The sequence below is a fragment of the Pyricularia grisea genome (genome assembly GCF_004355905.1).
Source record: "Pyricularia grisea strain NI907 chromosome Unknown Pyricularia_grisea_NI907_Scaffold_2, whole genome shotgun sequence".
In the NCBI taxonomy this organism is placed as follows: Eukaryota; Fungi; Ascomycota; class Sordariomycetes; order Magnaporthales; family Pyriculariaceae; genus Pyricularia; species Pyricularia grisea.
In genome coordinates, this window is record NW_022156717.1 from 683,626 (window position 1) to 705,596 (window position 21,971).

Here is a 21,971-nt window from a genome sequence, read left to right on the forward strand (position 1 = left end):
CTTTAACGATCAGGAAGCTTGGACTAGTAAAGAACTGTAATATTTTGAGCTTATTAGTATAATATAATTAGATTATACTGGTCAACTAGACTAGTCTCTTATCAAGTGCGTGCAGCGTCTTTAGAAAGGTCTGAATCATAGTCCCGGTTCCTCCAAAAGTACGCAAAAAAGCTCTGCAACAACAGCCGGGTTTTTTTTTCTCCAACTGGCGTTTCATACAAGCCGTACATTTATAGCAAAAGGAGTGTCGCAAAGAGAAGTAAGATTCCGATAATAGTCCACCACGACAAATAAAGAGCGGCACTCTATACAAGGTAGAGTTATGAGACTACCTCCCCGTCAGAAAAAGTCAGCTCTTTTACATGACCAAGGCGGCGATGGCCAACACTCCACCGAGACCGGCGCCAAAGTGTGCAGCAGCTGCGGTCTGGATCGGAGGTGGGGTGGTCTGCGCGGGTGGAGGCGGCGACCGAGTGCTGCTTGGCGGAGGAGGCAGCGTGCTGCTTGAAGGTGAAGGAGGCAGCGTGCTGCTTGAAGGTGAAGGAGGCAGCGTGCTGCTTGAAGGTGAAGGAGGCTTGGGCGTGTAAGACGGCGGAGGTGGCTGCGGAGTGTGAGATGGAGGAGGAGGAGGAGTGTGAGATGGTGGAGGAGTGTGCGACGGTGGAGGCGGCTTGGGAGTGTGCGATGGAGGAGGATGCGGCGGTAGAGTGCTATTTTGCGGAGGTGGCGGCGGCAGAGTGTGAGATGGTGGAGGCTTTGGCGAGTGCGACGGAGGAGGCGGCGGTGGGTGGCTCGACTCCGTCGTGCACGGGGTAGTCTGCGGTGGAGGAGGCGGGGGAGGAGTCTCCGTAGTGCAAGGCGTCGTCTCCGGTGGTGGTGGAGGCGGCGGGTGGCTACTAGACGTGGTGCACGGGGTGGTCTGCGGCGGTGGAGGCTTCGGGGTGTGGCTGCTAGACGTAGTGCATGGAGTGGTCTCCGGTGGCGGAGGCTTCGAGGTGTGCGGAGGCTTGGTCTTGGTCGGCTTGTGAGTGGGCGGCGTGGTCGACGACTCGGTCTCACAAGGAGTAGTCTCAGGCGGAGGAGATGAGTGAGACTTGGTGGGCTTGGGAGGCTTTGTCACGGACGTCAAGGTTGTAGGAGGGTAGGTCTTGACCGTGCTCGATGGAGGAGGAGGGGTCTTGGTCTTGGTGGGCTTCTTCTTGGTGACGGTCACCGTCTTGGTGATGGTGACTGTGCAGGGCTCAGTCACAGTGTAGGTGTGGCCGCCATTGATGTACAGGGTTGGCTCCTGGATTGGGTGTCAGCATTGTCAATAAGAGTTGCCATCCGGTCAGATGCGGTGATTATAAACAGCCTTACCGGGATATAAGTCTCAAAGACAGTCACAGCAGTGTCGAGCTCGAATTCTTCCTCGGCCCACACCAGAGCTAAAAGCCCGGCAAGCGAGTACACAGTCGAATATCTCATCGCTGTGTTTCTCCTGAAAGTGTTTGTCTTACAACGAAAGTGGATAGCGAAAGTGTAGAACAACAAATGTTCCAAGCGACTGTTGGCCTGCCAAGTCTCCTTCAACGAACGATGGAGGACTGGTATGGAGAATGTTCATGGAAAACCCACAAAGGGGACATGATGAGATTTATACACAAGCAGTGGTGTATGCTGGATGAGTGAGAGCCGCCTCTTACCGCAGCTATAGTGACCATATTCCAGCTGCATATCGCCTGCAAGCGTCCTAAATCGTCCAGAAACAAAAGGAACCTAGACTGATGACGAAAGTCGGAAGCTGAAAGCAACACAAGAGCCAAGGAAGAATCCTACTGGTCAGCCACTTAGTCGAACAGGGTGGAAAGAGGCGTCATTGGTGATCTTCAGGAGCAACATTGGCAACCTTGAAAAGAAGCGATCTACTAAAAGTCCCCTACCCTTGGCTATAGCCTTGCCAGTCTTACTTGCTGAGCTAACTCGTCAGGCCATGCTTGCCAGCACAAATTTTGCAGGACCTTCAGGACTACTGTATGCATGTGCAGTATGACAACACGAGCCACAAGCTTTTCAAGGTGTGAGTGATGATCTGTCTCTGCTATATTTTCCAATACGAGATTCTTGGCCAACCATTCCATCTTTGCTGTACAAAATGGTGTGAATGATCCACACGCACCTCGAAAGCAGTCGAGAGCCAAGAAAAGTCTCCCCATTGGGCGACTCACTGGCTCGGCTGCCCGTTTTGGTAATCAACCTACGGCGTGCATATTCCTATGTATGTAATATGCCCATTAGAAGGCTTGGAGGGTTTTGTCCAGGTTGCCAGGGTTCCCCTCATTTTTCTTTTTTCTCTCTTTAGAAGAAACACGTCAGCGAAGCCACGTTTGATTGGTCTGGGTTGACAGGGAAATAAATGAGGATGAGCAATGGGCGAGAAAAGAGAAAGAAAAAAAAAACAAAGTGGCGGGGAGTTGAGTACCCGAGGCATCTTTGTACCAATTCCTAGTTCGTCATCTAAGCGGCTTGTTATTGCGATATCATGCTTATAAGTCTCCATAGAAACAAAAATGAAACGAGGCAAACAGCCTCACCTGAGCCAGAAACGATGGTGAGGAAAGGGTCTTTTGATAAGAAACCAAAAGTACAAAACGGATTTATCAGGGTCTTAGCTGAAAGAAAAGGTGAGGCATTTTGGCAAGAAACAATCCAGAAAAGCAAAGACAGAAATCCGGATTCCAATCGGTCGGGCTTACATGTACCAAGACTTGCAACAATAAGGTATGGACGGAACGTCACATTTGCAGGTGGGAGTAAGCAGGTCCAGCCCTTTTTTTGAACAGGCTAACCCGCTAAAGCCAAGACAAAAAATCCTTGGGACAACCTTCTCTGCGTTGGTCAACATTTAGACCAGCTACTACGTATGTAGGAAATGGCAAGACTTGTAGCTCAATATAGGTTAGTTCAGCTTTCAAGAGCTCATCAGCTGGGTTCTTCACCTGAACTAACACTAGACTAGGCCTATATTATTCTAGACTGTAAATCTTTGTGTCTTGTTCTACCGGTGCGGATACATGCTTATTTTAGCGTCCAAGAACACGATTACAGCTTTAAATGTCCCGATGATGCATCAGCTGACGATCACGTGTGAGATGTTTGCCTTGTTTCCTTCGGTGATTTACCCATGGAAGCATTATGGAAAAAAAAAGCACAGACAAGCCGATAAAGGAGTTGGTTAATCATGTATGGTACATAATAGATGGTAAAGTCAAACAAAACAAGCTACAAACTATCAAAAGAAAGTATCATGATTGCTTTGTCAAAAAGTAATCAGTCGTTTTGTTCGAATCGGTTAAACCGGCGACGGAGGTTTTGCTTTTCCCTCTTTTGAAGCGAATATGAAACAATGAAACTCCCTGTTGCGCAAACTGAGCAACAAACTCTCGGCATCTTCTCAAGTTCCAGCCCCCGGATCAGATGCACGCAATCCTATCGTTACATAGTCTTCCACTACATCAAAGACAACTCAAAGAGCCAGAGTAGGTTCCACGGGCGGCGCTGAATATGTGGGAAGCGGGGCGTCAGATGAGGGAGGCGAGGTGGGAGTCGGCACAAGCGGCAGAGTGTTGTCCGAGGTGGACGGCGGGGGTGGCACAGGGCGACCGGTCGGAGTCTTGGGGCGTCCAATCGGATGCTTGGGACGGCCGGTAGGGGGAAACGGCAAGCCAGTTGGGAAGCCAGTCGGGAAGCCAGTCGGGAAGCCAGTCGGGAAGCCAGTCGGGAAGCCAGTCGGGAAGCCAGTCGGGAAGACCGTGGGAAAGCCCGTGGGAATGCCCGTGGGAATGCCGGTAGGTACACCAGTCGGCAAACCAGTAGGCAAATCGGCAGCCAGACGGGTACGTAGACCGTCAGCCAGACCGGGAAGATTGAACGGCAAACCGGTAGGCAAACTAATAGGAAAACGTGTAGGCAAGCCAGGAAGTGTAAACGGCAATTTGGTAGGCAGGTTAATAGGCAAACCAGTTGGCAAGCTGATGGGCAAGTCGATGGGCAAGTCGATGGGTAGTCCGGTTGGCAAGCTGATGGGCAATCCGGTTGGTAGGCTGATGGGCAAGTCGATGGGTAATCCGGTTGGCAAGCTGATCGGCAATCCGGTTGGCAAGTTGATAGGCAAGTCGATAGGCAAGTCGAAGGGCAAACCAGTGGGTAACCCAGTCGGTAAGTCAGTAGGAAGAGCCGTTGGAATATAATCCTCTTGGCGTCGAATAATACCCTACCGTTCCGGCAGTTACTTGTCAGCGGATACAAGAGCAGCAACTGTTGCCGTCGGGATATATCATGACTCACATTGTCCCTGACTACGGGAATGGCAGCGCCCTGAACCATGGGCCCGAGGACAAGGGCAGCCCAGAAGATCTTGGGAATCATGTTTGCTGATTGAGAGTCAAAGACCTGAAGAGAAGTGAATGGTTGAGAGTGTTGCTGGTGCCTGATCTGTAGACCTGAAGCAGGCTGTTAAGTTGGGAGAGCATTTTGCCTTTTATAGACATCTTGATCGAGTTCGATTTTGGTGATTATCATGAGAATGACCCCGAGATACTTTGACGGCAGGGATATTGTCACCAGTATTGAGCGTCAACCAACTGAATTTCGTACCTGGGATTGTACAATATGATGCATCTGTGTTTAATAGCTCAGAGTATATGCTTGGCTAAGACAATGCGCAATTTCTAAACGAAGGCCCCAGGAGTGATCTTCACCGGAAAATCTTAAATAGGGAGTTTCCGGGGTTTGTTTTCTCGATATAAACTTGTCCCCTGTCCCGATGTGCCTTTTAAGATAAGGTAAATTCTAGAACCGACGACAAGATGTAACAGACAAATTCGTGGGTTATATTAATGAGGGGAACCGTGCGTGGTGTTCTCCCTTTCGAGGCCGTTTGTTGCTTTTCCAGGCAATAACAAGCGGACCTTGCATTATGAACTGCTGGGATTAAGATTGGCCACGGAGACTGTCTCGCCGGTCAGGAACGGTGAATTATCACGACATCCCTCAGGCTTTGCTTCAACCGCTCGGACGTTGGCAAGCTTCAGAGTTGTGCCACAGTCCGCAACCGAATTGTCGCGTCAAGTTGGTCAGCACATAATGCATGTTTGCATTTCAGCCTTTCAGAGACTATGAAAAGACTCAGAGCAGTCGAATGCCCAAAACTGGATGTTCAAACATGTCGATACTATGTTAGTGTCTCAACCAGCGACATCAAATGAATCTTACAGAGATTCTGAAGATATCTTGAAGCCGTTCGCTTACTCGCAAGCGGCAAACGTACCCTTAGACGAAATGGCACGCATCAAATGCCACGGCTTGACATGCTATAATAACACCGATATGGTGGTGTGATATTTCAAACCTCATAGCAAGGGACTGCAAATGGCTGATTGTGCATTCACCATCGACTGAAAACAACTGTCGACCGAACGGTGATATCGCGTTGCTTGCTGTCTTGGCTTTTGAACAACCAGACTAAACATGGTCAAAGGCGTTTTCTGCAGACTCAAAAAAGGGTAGCAGCGCGAAAAAATAAGCTTGAATGGTTCAAGACCTCGGCTCGCTAATCTTCAAACTAGCTGATGAACAAGCTCCTCATCCCGATTGGTGGAAGCGACCTTTCATGTCGCCAGGGGCCAGCCAGTCTGTGGGAAGTAGAGTGAGAGAACATGTTCTTGCCTGGCCACCCAGATTTCAATGTAGTCGAGCTTGAAAGTATGGGCTTGTCGTTGCAATCCGGCATGCTTAAAGCAGATGGTGCGCCAAGAAAGGGCGACAACAGACAAAATCGGTCTCTGAGACGTGCGCATCAAAGCGGGCAACCTACCGGTACTCTAAATGAACTGCAGGCTTCAATGTTTACCCGCCTCATTGTCGATATGCGGAACATATGCTCGCCAATATTGACCCTGGTCGATCCCCGTGCAAACAAACGTCAATGGCGTGCCCTAAAAGTGATCAGTCAACGTCGGACCATGTGGCCCGCAAACATCCTAGAGAGACTGATGATGCCTTGTGGAACAGGAACAATAACCACACAATTAAACCTCTTCGTAAAGCAATACCGACATGATAATCAATCCCATACATCGTAACATGGCTGTCCCAAACCCAATAACACCCATCATTAAGAAAACAAGTACAAACAATGCAAGGATCATGCCCCATTCCTGTATATCTGTGCTCCCTGGTTCCTGAACATGATGGTCTCCCTCCTCTGTAGGATCTTGAGAGCCCGGTTGAGCGCCATCTCACTGAAACCTTTGCCCTCGACCATCTCCCTCCTGAGTGTTGCGAAGCTGGTGCTCCATCCGATGGGCAGTCTTCGTCGCAACTCTGCCTCAACCTTGGACGCCTCGTCGTTGATCTCACGAGAACCCTGGTCAGCGCCCTGGTTGACCGCCTCTAGTGTCGATGCCAGGAACAACCGGATTGCTTCCTTGACATGGTCCTCGGTTGCGATTGGTGCCAGTTGCATCTTGGCTAATGACTCTGTAATACGCACGATAGCTTCGAGCTGACGCACGGTGATGGGGATTGACGAGCGAGTGTTCGCCTCCATCTCGGCCGCGTGAACCTGTCGTCTAATGGTGACAAAGTGTGATGACAGTCGCTCAGCTGCCTCTGCGCTGAGGCGAGGAGCACATCGTCTGCTATGGCATTAGCTATGTTCTGGATATCACTAGTAAGGATGCACTTACGATTTGCAGTAGCTAATGTACCGCCTTAATTTGTCAAACGGAATCTCTGATTCGACCTGCTCCTGAACATTTGTCCTTCCTTGGTGGAGGTTCATGACGTGCTTTGCAATTCGTTGATCCTTTCCAGGCTCATGCTCGTCCCGAACGATGAATATCATGTCGAAACGAGACAAAATCGTCGTCTGAAAGTCAATGTTCTCACCCGGAGACTTGAGCTCATCATAACGTCCAAAGATGGGGTTCGCTGCGGCTAGAACCGATGTTCTGGCGTTCAGGATGGTGGTTATACCCGCCTTGGCAATCGAAATCGTCTGCTGCTCCATAGCTTCGTGAATAGCAACACGATCCTCGTCACGCATCTTGTCAAATTCGTCAATGCAAACCACTCCGTTATCAGCAAGCACCATGGCGCCACCCTCAAGGTAAAACTCTTTGGTCGACTGGTCCCGCTGTACTGATGCCGTCAAACCAGCAGCTGAGGAACCCTTTCCTGAGGTGTAGATGGCGATGGGAGCAACCTTTTCGACGAATTTGAGTAGCTGAGACTTGGCGGTACCGGGATCTCCCAGTAGAAGAACGTTGATATCACCACGTAGCTTCATACCGTCGGGAAGAATCTTTTTGGAACCTCCAAACAAGAGACAGAGGATCGCCTTTTTGATATCTGCGTTGCCATAGATTGAAGGTGCAATGCAACCTGCGAGTACCTTGTAAATGTCCTCACGTCTGCTCATCTCCAAGAACTCCTGCTCTTCCTCTGGTGAAAAGGTGGCATTACCCCTTGAAGCCGTGTCAATGTCTGTTTGTATGCCCACAGCACGCAAATACGGCGTCCTGATGGCCACGGCGCCGCTGGTAGAGCTCTTGGATCCCTTATTCTGGTAGATGGAAAAGATTCCCATGATGGTACACCTTGACCCAGGGACAACACGGTTCGTCAAATATCTATCCGCTGAAATCAAGACATGACGAGGAAGTTCTCCGACGGGAACATCATCAGGCGCCTCTTGAAGTTTGATGACCTGCTGGTCGACGAATTGTGACTTTTCATGTAGGACAAAGTAAGGGTCGAGTGGGCACTTTTCTGAGCCGTCCACCGGGCCCTTACTCCGGTCGCACCTTCTGGGGAGGGTGACTCCTGTGAAGCCTCCGGAGACGGGAATATCAGAGGTATGGCCACAGTTTCGGCACTGGATGGTGAGGGAGTTGGCTTTCGAAGACATGACAGATGCGCCAATGACGATTCCAGGCACTCGAACTAGACGCGAGATGGTCATAGAGTCTAGCTTGCGAATGGAGACATCTTCTTCGTTGGAATGAAGGAGGAGTTGGTGTTCTGGAAGGTCGATGCGCTGTTTGTGAGGAAAGACAATACGCTGGGTTGCTTTTCGCAGGGCTTTTTCGAACTAATGTTCGAGAAGTGGTAAGTTGATGGTGCTCAGACTAGAGTGCTATGTGATATAAAGACTCACCAGTGGGATAATCTCTGTAGGTTCTGTGACAATACGATGTGCGAGTTCCTCGTTAAACTTGATCAAATCGCCAATGTTGACATCGCAGTAATATGCTCCCAAGAGGGCATTTTCCCTCAACTGGTCTCTGTGTGGTCATAAAAGTTAGATAACAAGTCTAAGCTCCGGCGAGTGACAGTCTATACCTGTAGATGAACTTGTTCTCGAGTCTAAAGTCGAGGATGAACTGTAATAGTTGCTCTTGAATCTGCACATTGGAGTCCTCGCCTTGCTCGTAATTTGACGAGAAGGCGTGGACCGAGAAGGCGTTTTGGCGATCCATCGATTTGCGCTTGTGAAGAAAGTAGTTTGTGGCGGGGTTTATCCTACGTTTCTTCGCGGGGAGCGCACTTTGTTTGGAGGATCTGACTTGAGTTGGATTTTGCGACAATGTTGCTATCGGTTGTCGTTGGCGGGGAAATTGAGTTGTGGAGGGATGAGGACGCGCAACGTCGCGACTTTCGCGATCCACTCTAAAGTGGTTGCATTTCGCGCTTGGAATGGACGGACCAATTATAATTGTCACTGGCCGTTGGATTGTACCCGCCAGCAGGTGAACTGCAACGAGGTACTGAACCTGGTCGTCTCAACTCTAGCACTTGGCTCGTTCTGGAAATAATTATTTGTTTGTCCTTCAAAGTATCAAAGCCTCCAGATGGTTCTTCTACGGAGTACGTTAGGCTGCATTTAAAATTGTCCCACACCCATTCATTACTGAGTACTGACTGTCCTATTTCACTAAAGCTTGACCGAAGCCTCATCTGCCTGGGTCAAGAATTTCTCTGAATCTTATCTTTAGCAAATAAAACTTATTCTGTCTCATCTAAAAGATTTACAAGCGAGCAATCCTTGAAAACAATGAAATGGCCTATACACAATATTCTAATATTTCCTTCATCAACTTCAATTCAACTGCCAATCTACTACTGTCACGTGTAAATAGATCCATTAACTTTGCTTCATCCAGGGTTAGGCTTATCACCCGTCTCCACAATTACAGGGGACCAGTTGCTGCCGGCAAAAGTTCGGAACGGGCAAGCTGCGTCAGTGAAGCTGCGTGTCTTATCCCTTGATGAGATGGCGTCTTCAGCGCGAATCCCCTTGTACTTGCATCAGCGCAACAATTGAACCCATTTACAAACGTTACCAAAGAGTAGATACGTTAACCAACACACGAAACCAACAAACCCTGCTCAGAATTCACCCAATCAGTGGATATCCAGACATCAATCAATTCAAAACCTAACGTCGATGCTTCCGATATAATCAAGCCGGCGCATCCCGGATCGGGACTGATCCCACCTCAAACTCTCGGCGCCCGCCGTCCATTCACTCCGTTGCTCCACCACCCCGTCATGCCACGGCCCTGGTTGACAAGACCTTCAGAGGCCATTAAACATGTTTGCGAACAGTGGTGGCCGGAAGTCCATGGACAGCCTCTCCCCGTCATCACCACATGGTGCCCGACATGAATTTCCATTTCATTCTAGGTAGGCGCCTTTCTTCACTCTTACAAAAAGAACCCAGACTGATATCCATATACCCAACCGAACAATAGACAAGGCTCTACCTCGACGCTCCAACCTAGAAGAGGCTCCTTTGCAGGCTCCATACACTCTATAGGCGGAGCTCTAGACTCGTCCCCTGGATCATGGGCCAACACTGTCGCCGAGTCTCAACAAAATGGTATGTTTCTTGGTCTGCGCCTTCCTTAATACAGACTGACGTGTAATAGCTATCTCGACATTACTACAACCTCCCATCGTTCGGACCGGGCTTTTACCTCATACTTCGGCTCCTACCAGCGGCCACCGCATGCCTACCGCCCGCGATATCCAACCTGTTACCTTGACCAACATAACCCGCGTCGATCCGGCTGAATTTCGCCCCTACCTCACGCAGGTTGGTGCTCTATACGAACAGTTACGACGGGCCAAGGAGAGCGATGAAGATCCAAACGATCAGCAGCGCGGTCGAAACGGCAGCAAGGGAGACGCCTTCGCCCCCGAAGACGATAACCATCTACGGCCCAGTACCAAGAGACCCTCGGTCAGCATGAGGAAATCATCAGTATCATCAATTCGATCCATTTCATCCTTGACATCCCCCATAGACCCTCCGACTCCAGTCCGCCGTTCGAGTTCCAGTTTCGCGCGTAGGGCAGCCCAGGGCCCGCCGCCCCTCTCTACCATACCTAATGTCTACTTTGACGAGGATTTTCACCTCGAGAACCCACGCACTTTTGATGTTGTCAGCGAGCGGTCAGAAGTCATCAGCAAGACTTCGGCCGCGGGCGGCGAGGAGAAGACCAATGGGAATGCTGCTGCGCCGAGGAAGGCGCTTGCGACGAATGCCATCCTGCAAGAGAAGCTATCCTGGTATATGGACACGGTGGAAATGCACTTGATCTCGTCGATATCAGCGGCGTCTACCACCTTCTTCACTGCGCTAGGGTCACTCAAGGGATTACACACCGAGGCGGCCGAGTCGGTTGATCGGATCAAGACGTTGAGGCAAGAATTAGAGGCTCTTGACGTGGAGATTGTCAGCAGTGGTTTGGAGATTGTTCAGCAAAGGCGACGACGTGAGAACCTACAACAGCTTCACAGCGCCGTCATGCAGCTGCGAGACGTCGTTGACGGTGTCGGCAGGTGCGAGGCTCAGGTAGAGGATGGTAATGTGGACGAGGCCCTCGATACACTCGACTCGCTTGAACTGTTGATTGCCGGCCAAGTTGAGCCTTTTACAGGTTTCAACCGACCTGCGAGGCCCGAGTATGCGCTCAGGGATCTAAGCGGTGCGGCTGCACTACAAGGGGTCCACGATGACATGAACACGCTTCGTTTCCGGATAGGCAAGATCTACGAGGGGAGGTTAATTGAACTGCTCCTGGGAGACTTGAGAAGACATGTGGAAACCGTATCCAAGCAGGAGGTTATGATGCGTTGGAGTACAGCCTCGAACCGCGGCAGGACAGGCCACAGCAGGGAACCATCAGCCTATCCCTCCTACATGGCAAAGCAGGATGATCTACGTCAGGCTCTTCCCCCTATATTGGCAGGTCTGCAACGAGCAAGGCATCTGTCTGCAGCAACGGCGGCGTATAGAGATGTGGCAATGAGGGAAATAAGAGCCATCATCAGAAAACCATTACCGAGCTCCAACGAAGATGACAACGAGTCCATGATGTCATCGTCAACCATGGGTGGTGCAGGTAGGCAACGGACCCAGCAGCAAAAGTCTTCTGTGCTTGCCAGGAATCTTCGAAATCTGGAGAGGGAGGATGCGGAAGAGCTACTGGTGACGATATATATCGGTGTCACTGAAACGTTACGACGAACAACTACTCATGGGAAGCTTCTCCTGGATGTTGCCAGCACCATTGGGGATGAATCAGCTGGACCCGATGGTCTCAAATCACCGCCAATACGATCACCTCCTTTCAGTCCTCCACAACGGCGGTCATGTATGGCAGGACTGGAGGCCCAGGAAGAGATCCACAAAGCCCTAGAACTGAATAATCTTCTAGGCCAAGCGGTCGACGTGGCACAGGACAAGATTGTGAAGCTTCTACGCGTACGTGCTGAGCAGAGCACACATCTGCCGCTAGTGTGGTTTCTGCGTTATTTCACTCTCAACCTGCACTTTGCGACAGAGTGCGAAAGCATTTCGGGTCGCAGTGGGACTACACTCAAGACGGTAGTCAACGCGCAGATCAAGGAGTTTGTACAACTTCATGGCGACTCTGAAAAGCAGAAACTCGCTCAAGGGATGGAACAAGACCAATGGGCGGCACAGGACTTTACAGAAAAGAACCAAGAAATCTTGGATATTATATTACAGTGCGAAACCAAGGATGCGGCCTTGTGGACTGATGGGAGCAAAGTCTGGATACACCCTTCGGAGCTCAATGGTAAGAATGGTGACGCAGAGAAAACCACTGCACCTAGTGAATCAACAGGGGAAAAGGAAAACGGGACTGCTGCTGCGGGCAAAGCAAAGGTCCGCGGGGCTGTTATCGAAGGCGAGACCTACCTTCTTCCGAGCTCTGCTGTTTTGTGCCTTGAGGGCATTTCCAACTTCTTGCACCTGGCGGTGGCTATTCCATCCATGGCGGCCGACGTGGCGGCGTCATTGGTTGCTTACTTGCAGCTATTCAACTCCCGTTGCACCCAGTTGATCCTCGGCGCGGGCGCGACGCGGTCGGCTGGTCTCAAGAACATTACCACTAAGCATTTGGCCATTGCGTCGCAGGCTCTCGGTTTCGTTGCTACTTTGGTTCCGCACGTCCGCGAGTTTGTTCGTCGCCACGTGCCGGGGGCCGACAAACCTAGCGGGACAGGAAGCGGAAACAACACGACGACTCTTATTGGCGAGTTTGACAAGGTCAGACGTCTTTACCAGGAGCACCAGAACAGCATCTACGACAAGCTGGTTGAGATCATGTCAGGACGGGCGGCTATGCACTCCAAAACGATGCGGACGATCGATTGGGACGAGGGTGGCGAGGTGCACCCTTATATGGACACGCTAGGCCGCGAAACTTCGACACTACATCGCAACCTGACCAAAGCTCTGCCTGACAGCACGGTCCGGTTCATCATGGCGCCAGTGTTTGCCAGCTACAAGGAGGCATTTGGAAAGGTGCTCGTGGGGGCGTCATTACGGACCGAGGAGGGCAGGGAGAGGTACGTTTCTTGTGTATGAGTGGTCATGTGATGATGATTCGGCTAACACTTAATTATCTACAGCATGGTGCGAGACTTTGAATACTTCCGGCTCAAGCTCGGCAAGATTGACGGCTTCGGCGACGCGGCAGATCACTTGCTCGACATCATCCGCAAGAAGAAGCTGGAAGGAGGTGGAGATGCAGGCAAGAAGGACAATGGGTCTTTGACGGTAGACGAGGGAATGAGGAGCAAGGGGGAAGAGAGTGGCGGGGAGGCGAGAAAATCGACAGAGAGCAGGGCAGAAGCTTAGATTTGAGGGTGCATAAGAAAGGCCTTTGATGATTGATACGATCTTTGTACAGCTTAGAGCGTTTGTTGTTTATATTCTACGATGTTGGACCGTGTCAATGTTTTGCAAGATACAGGACCAGTGATGAAGAAACTGTTCTCGATACAGCTAGACTGGGTCGGCCAATTTTTCTGGCGCAAGCGATGAAACTTGTTGCTTAGACTACAACTTGTCACTAGCCATGTTGAACTCAATCTGGAGATGTATCAGTGGCGGATGATCCAGAATTTAGTTGTACAAGCAAAAGAGCCAACAGGTATGTCAACTATTAATTTTATGCTTATATCGACAGCACACACTTTCACGACTACAGCTTGCACAAGACACACCCCTTTAGTTCTCTATAACTCTAAACGTCATTGATTGATGTTGACCAAGGTTGATGACATGACAAAGGGGTATGCAAAAAGACACCAAAACCAATTCAGCACATTTTTGCCCTACTACGAGTACCATCACCAGTGTCCTCGTCCTCTCCATCACTGTCATCTCTTCCACCACCGTCTACATCATCCCCATCCTCCTTCCTCACAAGCGGCTCCCTCCCCAACGTCGCGATCAGGTGCCTTCCTGGCGTGACCTTCGTCTGCTCGTCATTAGGCGTCACATAGGCATTGTCACAAGGGAAATCCCCCAAGCAGCCCGATGTGTTCTCGTCTTCGCCAGCTGGCCGCAGCATCCGAACGCCTTGCTGATCGCTAGGGTCGTCGATGGCAGACACGTCAAAGTACGTCATGTCGCCGAAGCCGTTGAACGTCACCTCGCCAATCACACCCAGCAGGCGCAACTGATCCTCGTCGTCACTCACCGCCAGGTACTTGCCGACCCAGCCGTGAGGAAACACCACGTCCACCGTCTGACCGCCGGCCACCGACACAGAGGGCACTTCTTCCCTGCCGACAGACGGCGTGAAGATGACGGTGCGATCCGTCGAGTCCACCGACGTGAAGGTGATGATGTTGTTTCCGGCCGCCAGTGTCAGACGTGGCAGCAGCGTGCAGATTGCCGCGACGACGACGACGAGAGCGAGGTATCGATGAGATTCCATGTTTGTGATTGACTGATTGGTTGAATCAGTGTGGAAATATAATGGTTTGACTGAGTGTAGAGATGTGACTGGCGCTGGAGTTTGGCGTGTCGATGTGTGCCAGGTGGAGAGACGAGTGTCGGTTAAGTGCCTGTAGAATGTCTCCAAATTGGGATTTGCCAGCTGAATCTTGATGATGGAATGAAAGTAGAATGAGGTCGAGGTCCTGGGGAGTTGGGCCCCTTTTTATAATCATTCTGGTACAGTGATGAGGGTCTAGTGATTTGGATAAGTCATTCATCAGAGGCATAACCAGGCTTGCTACCTGCCTCTACACAGGTACCTACTCATGTTAAACCTGGATAGTTCGACCCATATGTGAACTGGTAGGTGGTACCTCTCCAGGTCAAGTTTTGCTCTCGATGGTACTCGCCAACAAGGTAAGGTATGCGCAGTGCACATGGTCAAACTTCCACGAGGAAGCTAGACCGCGGCCCGGCCCGAGGTTTGCGCAAGCCCCTGAGGCTAATTGGGTCATTACTTTGGCCATGCATGGCATTTAAGTGAAGAAAATCTCGTGTTGAGCTCATCCACAAAGCAGCCGCTTGGTTCCCTGCAGATATAGCTGTATCGATTTCACTCGAGTTGGGCAGTGGCGTTCTTCAAGAGTGGTCTAGATTGTCTTGGACTATCCCTGCTTCAGTCCGGCAGAGTTTCTGGCAGTTACAGTTCGTTGAGCAAAAGTATTCAGGTGCTTTGGGCGAGTTTAGATGAGGAAAGGGGACGTCATCTCATGCCCTCTTGCAAGTTTAGTGGCTCTTCTAGCAGATATATGGAAGTGATGTTATGTGAGACCATTTGAGAAGATGACAGTGGCAAGAGTGGACTGGCTGAGTTTGGTTGAGTTTGACTCGAGTAGAAGGCTACAGTTAAGTTCGGACGAGCGCTGTCAGTTGCAAATCATCTGTTCAAGCATGCATGCGCTGCAAAACTTTGTCTACTGCTAGTTCGTAGATAAAAGAATGTTGCATCATCTTGCACATACAAGGCTGCATTAACCACCACAATCTCCCCGAGAACTAGTAATAGACATGCGCAATCACGCAGAAATAGAATACTCTACTCCAAGTCACAGTCATGCTACACTCCTCACATTCATTTTGCTAGCCTCACCGCTACTCATAAGGTTTCTCAAGTCCGACAAACATATAGCCAACGCAATATAAGCATAAAAAGAAACATGTTTTCAGCAATCTGGGCTCATGCATCCAACCCTGAATGAGTCGGTCTATGTTTTAATTCCCACGCCAGATCAATCTAGATTCGCTTGCAATAATTCAGGCCCGCCCTATACAGCTTGGCGATGTAGATGCTATAATCTCGAGACAGACTGTTGAAAGTAACCTAATCTTATTCAGTAACCATCGGAGAATGTAGTTTGTCCACATTTCCCACCGTCTACACATGCTTGACATGCTACGCCCCAAGGTCGTAGTAGATACAGGTACCTGTTCGAAAGTTGTACACAAACGCCGGCATCGACCACCCCAACCCAGTTCCCCTACCTACACCGCCATTATCGGCTCTCATGTCTTGCAGCAGCCCCCTAAGCTCCCTCACGTACTGCCTTTCCTCCATCCCCACCGCCTGTTCAGCACGCCGCCAGCTCTCTGCATCAGACAGCCTCGTAGACTGTATTAGGTTCATGACTGCGTCGGTCGTCTCGATTGCTACTACTGGTCCCGTAGAGTTGGCATCGGATGCGAACCGGACCATGGTCGACGCCACCCGCGCCGCTGCCGCCTGCGCTTGCTCAACCAGTGCCTGCCGGTTCGATTTCTTGCTGCGCGTCCGTGCAGTGATCACTCTCACTTCTTGCTCGCGATGCGGGTGCACCGTCAGAGAGTCGATAGGAGAAATCATGCCACCCCCACCACTCATAACTCCAGGTCCGACCATGTAGTCGTTATGACGACCGTGGTAGCTGTATCCACTGTAGGATCCAACCACGCTCGAAGTACCATCCCCACCAGCTGTAGCTCGCAACCTGCTTGCCTGGACGATCCTCCCCTCCCTCTCCCTCATCTCTGCTCGAAGCCATTGGATCAACTGACCTGGCAGCACATCTGCATCCGGTGCCTCCCTCCTGCCTGGAGTCTTGATCTTGAGCATGTCCTGTTTGACAATGACAACCCAACTGTGACCATCCTCGCGCTGTGCTTGGAGGAGCTCCTCGGGTGAACGTGCATCACGTGCCAACTCGGCACTGATACCATGTGCCCATAATGTCTGGAGAAGTTCGAGACCAGTAGTTCGCAGCAGTGATGGATCGAAACTGGCGATGAGTACTTCGCACCTTTTGGTTGAAAACAGGTTCGTCTCCTCATCTGCCGCACCCGCTCGCTTCTTGCTGCTCTTAGCAGACACGTGTGCGAGTTGCTCCCAGTTCATGCCGAATCCAACTGCGTGCCGCTCCTGAAAGTGACTCCCAGAGATGCGCGGTCTATGTTCCTTGATCAAGCTGTCATACCGTCCACCAGCAGCGAGAACTTCCTTGCTTCGTTTGTCGAACAGGCATGCAAACATCATGTTGCCACTGAAAAAGACCTCGTTCCAGCTCCACAGCGGCGCCACGTAGATTTTGGTCCGCACTCCGAGCTTCTTGCAGTACTCCGACACCTCCCTCAGGTGAGCCAGGGGTTGTGATACTTGTTGTGACATATCCGTCTTTTGGAAAATAGTGCGCAGCTGGCCCGCCGCCTTGCTAGGGTTCTCTCTAAAGTCAAACTTTTGTAGCTCATCCAGCGTTGTCGTTGAAATCGATGCCGTCGTACGCAACTCAGACTTGATCTTCTGCCACGTAACACCCCTTATATTGAGCTTACTCAAAGTATCCGCCACCGCCCGGCGGCTGGCTTTTTCGACGCCGCAATAGTCAAATATGCATCGAAGGAGATCCGAATGGCCGAGATGAAAGCACATTTGACTTCTAGACAACGTTGGGAACTCGGCAATGATCTCATCAAGCACCTTTATGGCCTCGGCCTCCTTGAGCGCCAAATCCGAGGCATCGTCAGACACCACATCAAAGTGCACTTCCCCAAACATCTGCGGTTGTCCCCCACTGGGGCGATCACGGAAAACTCTTCCAAACGAATAAGATCGCTGTACCACAGTGTCACGAGATGTGCTCTTAGCCAGAGCCCTGGCCGTGCCCATTGTCAAATCATAAGGCAACTGTAGTAGAGCACCATGCTTGTCCACCACTTCGACCGTGTTTTGGGTGTAGTGGGCCGAGGGAGGATAGAACGGGCTAATTGACACCTTGACTGCTCCGTGACGGCGGAATACTGCAGTGAGTGTCTCCTCAGTCACGAGAAGGCGCATGAGCTCTGCTGGAGATTTATTGACACTTTCGGCGTCCCAAGCATAATCTTTTGCCCGGTCAAGTCGGCGCTTGAACAAAGCCGATATGTAGTCGGTGTAATGTGGATTGTTAGGGTCCTCCAGGCCAGCCATAACTTGACGCATTGCATCGCTCTCCATTCCAACTGGGAGTAACCCGCTCTTGAGTAGTTCCGTGGCGGATGGTCGCTGGGATGGATTATGATCGACCAGTGATGTGACTATCTGCCTCTGATTCTTCTCACCTGGACGAAAGTCTTCCGGAAGTGTAGGTGGTGACCGCCGTAGCTTGTCAAAAACCATTGCTCTTTGCATCCCCAACATAGGTGGGTAGCACATCTCGAAGAATATAATGCCGAGTGCATACATATCGCACTTGGTTGTGTATACACCGTTGGACCCAGACCGTACTTCTGGGGCTAGATAAGTGGACGTGCCGACACTTCTGGTCATGTCACCTGAATCAATACCGCTGGGAGACCCGTTACCGTTCTTATCGGCGATCGCCCGCATCTCTGCAGTTGCCAGGCCGAAGTCGCCAATTTTTACCGCATTGGTCCCATCAGGGGCCACCTTGATGAAGATGTTTTCCGGTTTGAGATCGCGGTGGATAATGTTGAAGCCGTGTATGTGCTGTAAACCTTCAAGAATTTGTCGAAAAAGTCTCCAAATCTCCTCACCATCGTCACAAAGGTTGTTCGCGATCAAATCCCGTAGTGTATTCTTTTCGCAGTACTCCATCACAAGATACATAATCTTGCGACTAAAAGGTCTCATGCTAGGCCTGCGGCTTGATCTGCGACCTATCTTTGCACTGACTTCGAACTCGCTGCCCTCCTCATCCGAATCGTCGGCTTCGGACTCATCAGACTCTTCGCTGTCATCGGAGCCATCGTCGTTATCGTGTTCTGTGTGCGCATCGTCGTTATCAGAGTCGAAGCCGAACTCAATATGAGGAGGTCTGCTCGAAGACACAAAATCAAGTGCGCCACTCGTGGTGAACTCAATATTTGGTCCACTCATGCTCTCGGAGTCAGTAACACCAGAGGCTGTCACGGAACCAGCACTGGGTTCATATCCATCAAAAATGTCCTCGATCCAAGCCATGACATATTTGACCACCGATGGGTGACCCATTCGACAAAAGACCGATACCTCGCTAATGATTGGTGTGAGGCTTTCGTTTTCTCGTTGTCTGATCTTCTTGACGGCATAGACGACATTCTCAACCATGTTGCGGGCCTTGACAACCTCTCCAAATCCACCCTTGCCCAATCTACCCTCCTCGATCCATTCGGTAGCCCATCGAGACTGAGGAGCAGCTGCACGGCTTATAGATCCATGGCGAAGTCGGGGGACAGCATGTTGTGGCATAGAAGAGATGGAATCAGCTGTGAAAACGGACGAGGCTGCATCATCCGCAAGGACCTGTGCGCTCGTGGCAGCAAGAAAATGATGCGAACCCAGATCGAAAGCTCGTCTTCGCCGCGAAGGTTCTGAATGGAAGAAACTGGAAACAAGTTCCAACATTTCAGATGACAGGGCAAGAGAAGCCTTTAGGTCGTTGGGTGATTGGTAGCGTGAAGGAGCCTCCAAACCAAATACCATCTGAAGGAACATGACACCGAAATCCCAAATGTCCGTTTTCTGAGTGTAATGTGGTTTGGCAGTACCTGCAATCTCGGGAGGGAGCCAGTACGCAGATTTGGCTTCACGTAAAGCAGTAACGACGCGTGAGCTCGAGCAAATGTCGTGTAACTCCTTTTGGAAACCTGCGTCTGCAAGTTTTGGGATTATAGCACCCGTTTCATCTCTGAAGAGAAGAACGTTGTGCGGGTGGATGCTCTTATGAACAATGCCGTTGGTGTGAAGAAAGTTCAGAGCATCCAGTAGGTCTCTGGTCCAGCTGCGAACTCGGTTGATCCCAATCTGGCCATCTTGTCCGTTTACATCCATGTGATCATAGAGAGAGCCTTGTTTGGCATAGGCTGTCAGAATACTAACAGTCCTATCAGGTGAGTTCACATCACCGGAACTATCACTGTCTATACGAAATTCCATGATTTCGAGTATGTTTTTATGCCGATGTTTCTTGGCAGACTCGAGTTGGGACTCCAGAGACTGTAGTTGCTTTTTAAAAAGTCCTGCCTCCTTGCCTCCAGACTTGAGCTTGGCCTGTTTCAAAACGAGACTCGGCCGGTGATGTCCGGCCGATAGAACAGGACGTACAGTGAAGACTTGGCAGACAGGACCAGTGCTGACCAGAGACATTCCCTTGACAGTATTGAAGCGGAACTCGTTGCCCGATTCGTCTGTGAGCTTGCATGGCTGATCAAAAACAATCTTTTCATTGTCGTGATCACCGCAACGGTCAGGAGATAGGTAACCACTTCGATTCTTGCGTCGAATCTCGAGCTTCTTGGCTCTCTGACGGTTGATCTCCTCTTCGTACTGGCCACTCATGATACGTTCCTCCTCCTGAGTTTCTTCCAGTCGTTTCTGCTCCTCCTTCTTACGCTCCTCCATGGCCTGATGGGCTATTTGAGCCTCGTGAGCAGCACGTTCTTCCTCTAGAGAAGGTAATTCTCTGCCTTGGACTTTTGCCTGAGCTGCGTCTTCAAGAATTTCTCGAATGTCCTCGACAAGGCTGTTAATCATAACCTCTTCCTTGCGGGCAAAGATTTTGGGTTCCCTTTCGAGATACTTTTGCAGCCTGAAAAGGGTTGATTCTCTCAAGTTTTCGTGGTCCTTGAGAGACAGGAGGGGCGTTGACTTGGGGTAAGTTGCCGTCATGACAACACTCAAAGTCACGCCAACATCCTCATCCGAAAAAGCCTTGATTCGAATGTCAAATCGAGGTTCAGACTTCTTCCAAGCGCTATGAGGATCTTTGAGCTCAACAAAATCATCGGTGTAGATAGCTCTCAGGGCGATCAACTCTTCCTCCTGTATCTGCTCATAATGCGTCGTTCCTGTAGTGATGACCTTGGGACCAGCCGGGGTAGGGGCAGGTCCACGGACGGGAAAGTTTGCATTTCCATTGTTGGTTTGTTTGCGAACTAGAGCAGGACCTTTCTGCGTGTTTTGTTTTCCCGCCATCCTTACGAGGGCGGTTGGTCATTTGCTTTGTCGCGATGGCGGTTCTGTATTCAGAGCTGTAAAGCACTTCCGCGATCGTACAAAGGTAAAATGTCGTCACAGCCTGAGGCTGCGATGACACTACTCCATTGTTTCGCACGTGTCGGACTGTGATGTTGATGAGAATTGTATGGGTGTTTGACAAGACGAAAGGGAAGATTTAATTAGGATCATGAATTAGAATGACTCCCTTGGGTTGCTAGCTCTTGGTGGGTATGATGATGTAGCGAACAAGGCAGGATGGGTGGGGTGGTCAGCTACCCCGCAAGGATACTCCTTGTGAGGGTACTCCGTACATTATCAATATCTATCCTCTCCTTCAACAATGCCTTTAATCATTGATCTCCCGATATTAAGAGGAGCGAATTCAATTAATCTAACAGATCATTTACTAGCTGGTGCCCGTCTTCTGGGATTCAATATCAATACCGGATGCAGGGTTCAATCCGATTGATGTAACGTAGAGAGACAGGCATTTGCTGATTGCGCACGTGCCATGGAAGGGTCTCGAGAAGGGTCTTGAGATCTATCAGTCTCTGTGCCTGGCTAACTGACACCGTCGAGTTCCCATTGGAGTTGCTGCAGTTGAACCAGAATTATCAACTGGTTCCTTGAGATTAGATGCACAAATTTCATTGCTTCTGTCCCAAAATATGCTCGGCATCAACATACGGAACAACCCGAGTCAACTGTAACTTGTACAAATTTGAAGAGACAACTGGCAAGACACCCCTGTAGAATGTTGTTGGAGTCAGAATGAGAAGTAAATACATGAGGCTTGGTATCCCAGAAACACACGAACTGGTGGTTGATAAAGTACACGTCTCCCTCAAGACTCGAGTCTCGAAATTAGAAGCAATTGAGAGTTTGAGTACGCAGGTCCAAGAGCAAAGTTAAAATTTAACCTAGCAGCATCAATATCAGACTCGGGGATCTGGTTACAGGTTACAGGGATTTAGGGACCTTTCGGCAGTCCATACCCACACAATCCCCACGCCCCCATTCTCCAAGTCAATCAACAACGCGCACGTATACCCGCTAGTCCGTTTACGGTAATCAGTAAATAGACGAACTCCTCACCGCGTTTCCCAAGATTTTAATGCGCCCAACCCCAATGCCACCATACCCAAACCTGGGCAAGAG

The 21,971-nt window shown here is 50.4% G+C and overlaps 6 protein-coding genes across 6 annotated transcripts; 1 reads left to right on the forward strand and 5 right to left on the reverse strand.

Moving 5' to 3' along the window:
- Positions 1-358: 358 nt before the first annotated feature.
- Positions 359-1,832, reverse strand: PgNI_02776 (uncharacterized protein; the record flags this gene model as incomplete). The annotated part of the gene is made up of 2 exons (XM_031122833.1): positions 1,360-1,832; positions 359-1,288 (listed from the first exon to the last, which is right to left on the reverse strand). The coding sequence occupies exons 1-2, from the start codon at positions 1,465-1,467 to the stop codon at positions 359-361; spliced, it is 1,038 nt and encodes a 345-aa protein (XP_030985088.1). The 5' UTR covers positions 1,468-1,832.
- Positions 1,833-3,505: 1,673 nt separating this feature from the next.
- On the reverse strand, positions 3,506-4,407 carry PgNI_02777 (uncharacterized protein; the record flags this gene model as incomplete). Its single annotated transcript, XM_031122834.1, has 2 exons — positions 3,506-4,252; positions 4,327-4,407. 2 exons carry the CDS (start codon positions 4,405-4,407, stop codon positions 3,506-3,508), a joined length of 828 nt encoding a protein of 275 aa, XP_030985087.1.
- Positions 4,408-6,040: 1,633 nt separating this feature from the next.
- Positions 6,041-8,651, reverse strand: PgNI_02778 (uncharacterized protein). Its single transcript, XM_031122835.1, has 4 exons — positions 8,386-8,651; positions 8,201-8,327; positions 6,729-8,134; positions 6,041-6,677 (listed from the first exon to the last, which is right to left on the reverse strand). The coding sequence occupies exons 1-4, from the start codon at positions 8,520-8,522 to the stop codon at positions 6,185-6,187; spliced, it is 2,163 nt and encodes a 720-aa protein (XP_030985086.1). The 5' UTR covers positions 8,523-8,651; the 3' UTR covers positions 6,041-6,184.
- A 713-nt stretch (positions 8,652-9,364) lies between these two features.
- Positions 9,365-13,309, forward strand: PgNI_02779 (uncharacterized protein). The gene is made up of 4 exons (XM_031122836.1): positions 9,365-9,729; positions 9,798-9,925; positions 9,975-12,927; positions 12,991-13,309. The coding sequence occupies exons 1-4, from the start codon at positions 9,638-9,640 to the stop codon at positions 13,217-13,219; spliced, it is 3,402 nt and encodes a 1,133-aa protein (XP_030985085.1). The 5' UTR covers positions 9,365-9,637; the 3' UTR covers positions 13,220-13,309.
- A 282-nt stretch (positions 13,310-13,591) lies between these two features.
- On the reverse strand, positions 13,592-14,306 carry PgNI_02780 (uncharacterized protein; the record flags this gene model as incomplete). The annotated part of the gene is made up of 2 exons (XM_031122837.1): positions 13,592-13,599; positions 13,703-14,306. The coding sequence occupies 2 exons, from the start codon at positions 14,304-14,306 to the stop codon at positions 13,592-13,594; spliced, it is 612 nt and encodes a 203-aa protein (XP_030983914.1).
- A 1,455-nt stretch (positions 14,307-15,761) lies between these two features.
- PgNI_02781 (uncharacterized protein) lies at positions 15,762-20,789 on the reverse strand (the record flags this gene model as incomplete). The annotated part of the gene is made up of 1 exon (XM_031122838.1): positions 15,762-20,789. One exon carries the CDS (start codon positions 20,787-20,789, stop codon positions 15,762-15,764), a length of 5,028 nt encoding a protein of 1,675 aa, XP_030983915.1.
- Positions 20,790-21,971: the final 1,182 nt, after the last annotated feature.

What these genes read in the sequence shown, in the direction of transcription:
- PgNI_02778 (XM_031122835.1), bottom strand. Translation starts at nt 8,522, where the DNA reads ATGGATCGCCAAAACGCCTTCTCGGTCCACGCCTTCTCGTCAAATTAC. An exon ending in GAGAACAAGTTCATCTACAG is followed by an intron (nt 8,328 to 8,385) that starts GTATAGACTGTC and finishes ATGACCACACAG; the next exon opens with AGACCAGTTGAGGGAAAATG. An exon ending in TACATTAGCTACTGCAAATC is followed by an intron (nt 6,678 to 6,728) that starts GTAAGTGCATCC and finishes ATGCCATAGCAG; the next exon opens with ACGATGTGCTCCTCGCCTCA.
- PgNI_02779 (XM_031122836.1), top strand. Translation starts at nt 9,638, where the DNA reads ATGTTTGCGAACAGTGGTGGCCGGAAGTCCATGGACAGCCTCTCCCCG. An exon ending in GAATTTCCATTTCATTCTAG is followed by an intron (nt 9,730 to 9,797) that starts GTAGGCGCCTTT and finishes ACCGAACAATAG; the next exon opens with ACAAGGCTCTACCTCGACGC. An exon ending in ACCGAGGAGGGCAGGGAGAG is followed by an intron (nt 12,928 to 12,990) that starts GTACGTTTCTTG and finishes AATTATCTACAG; the next exon opens with CATGGTGCGAGACTTTGAAT.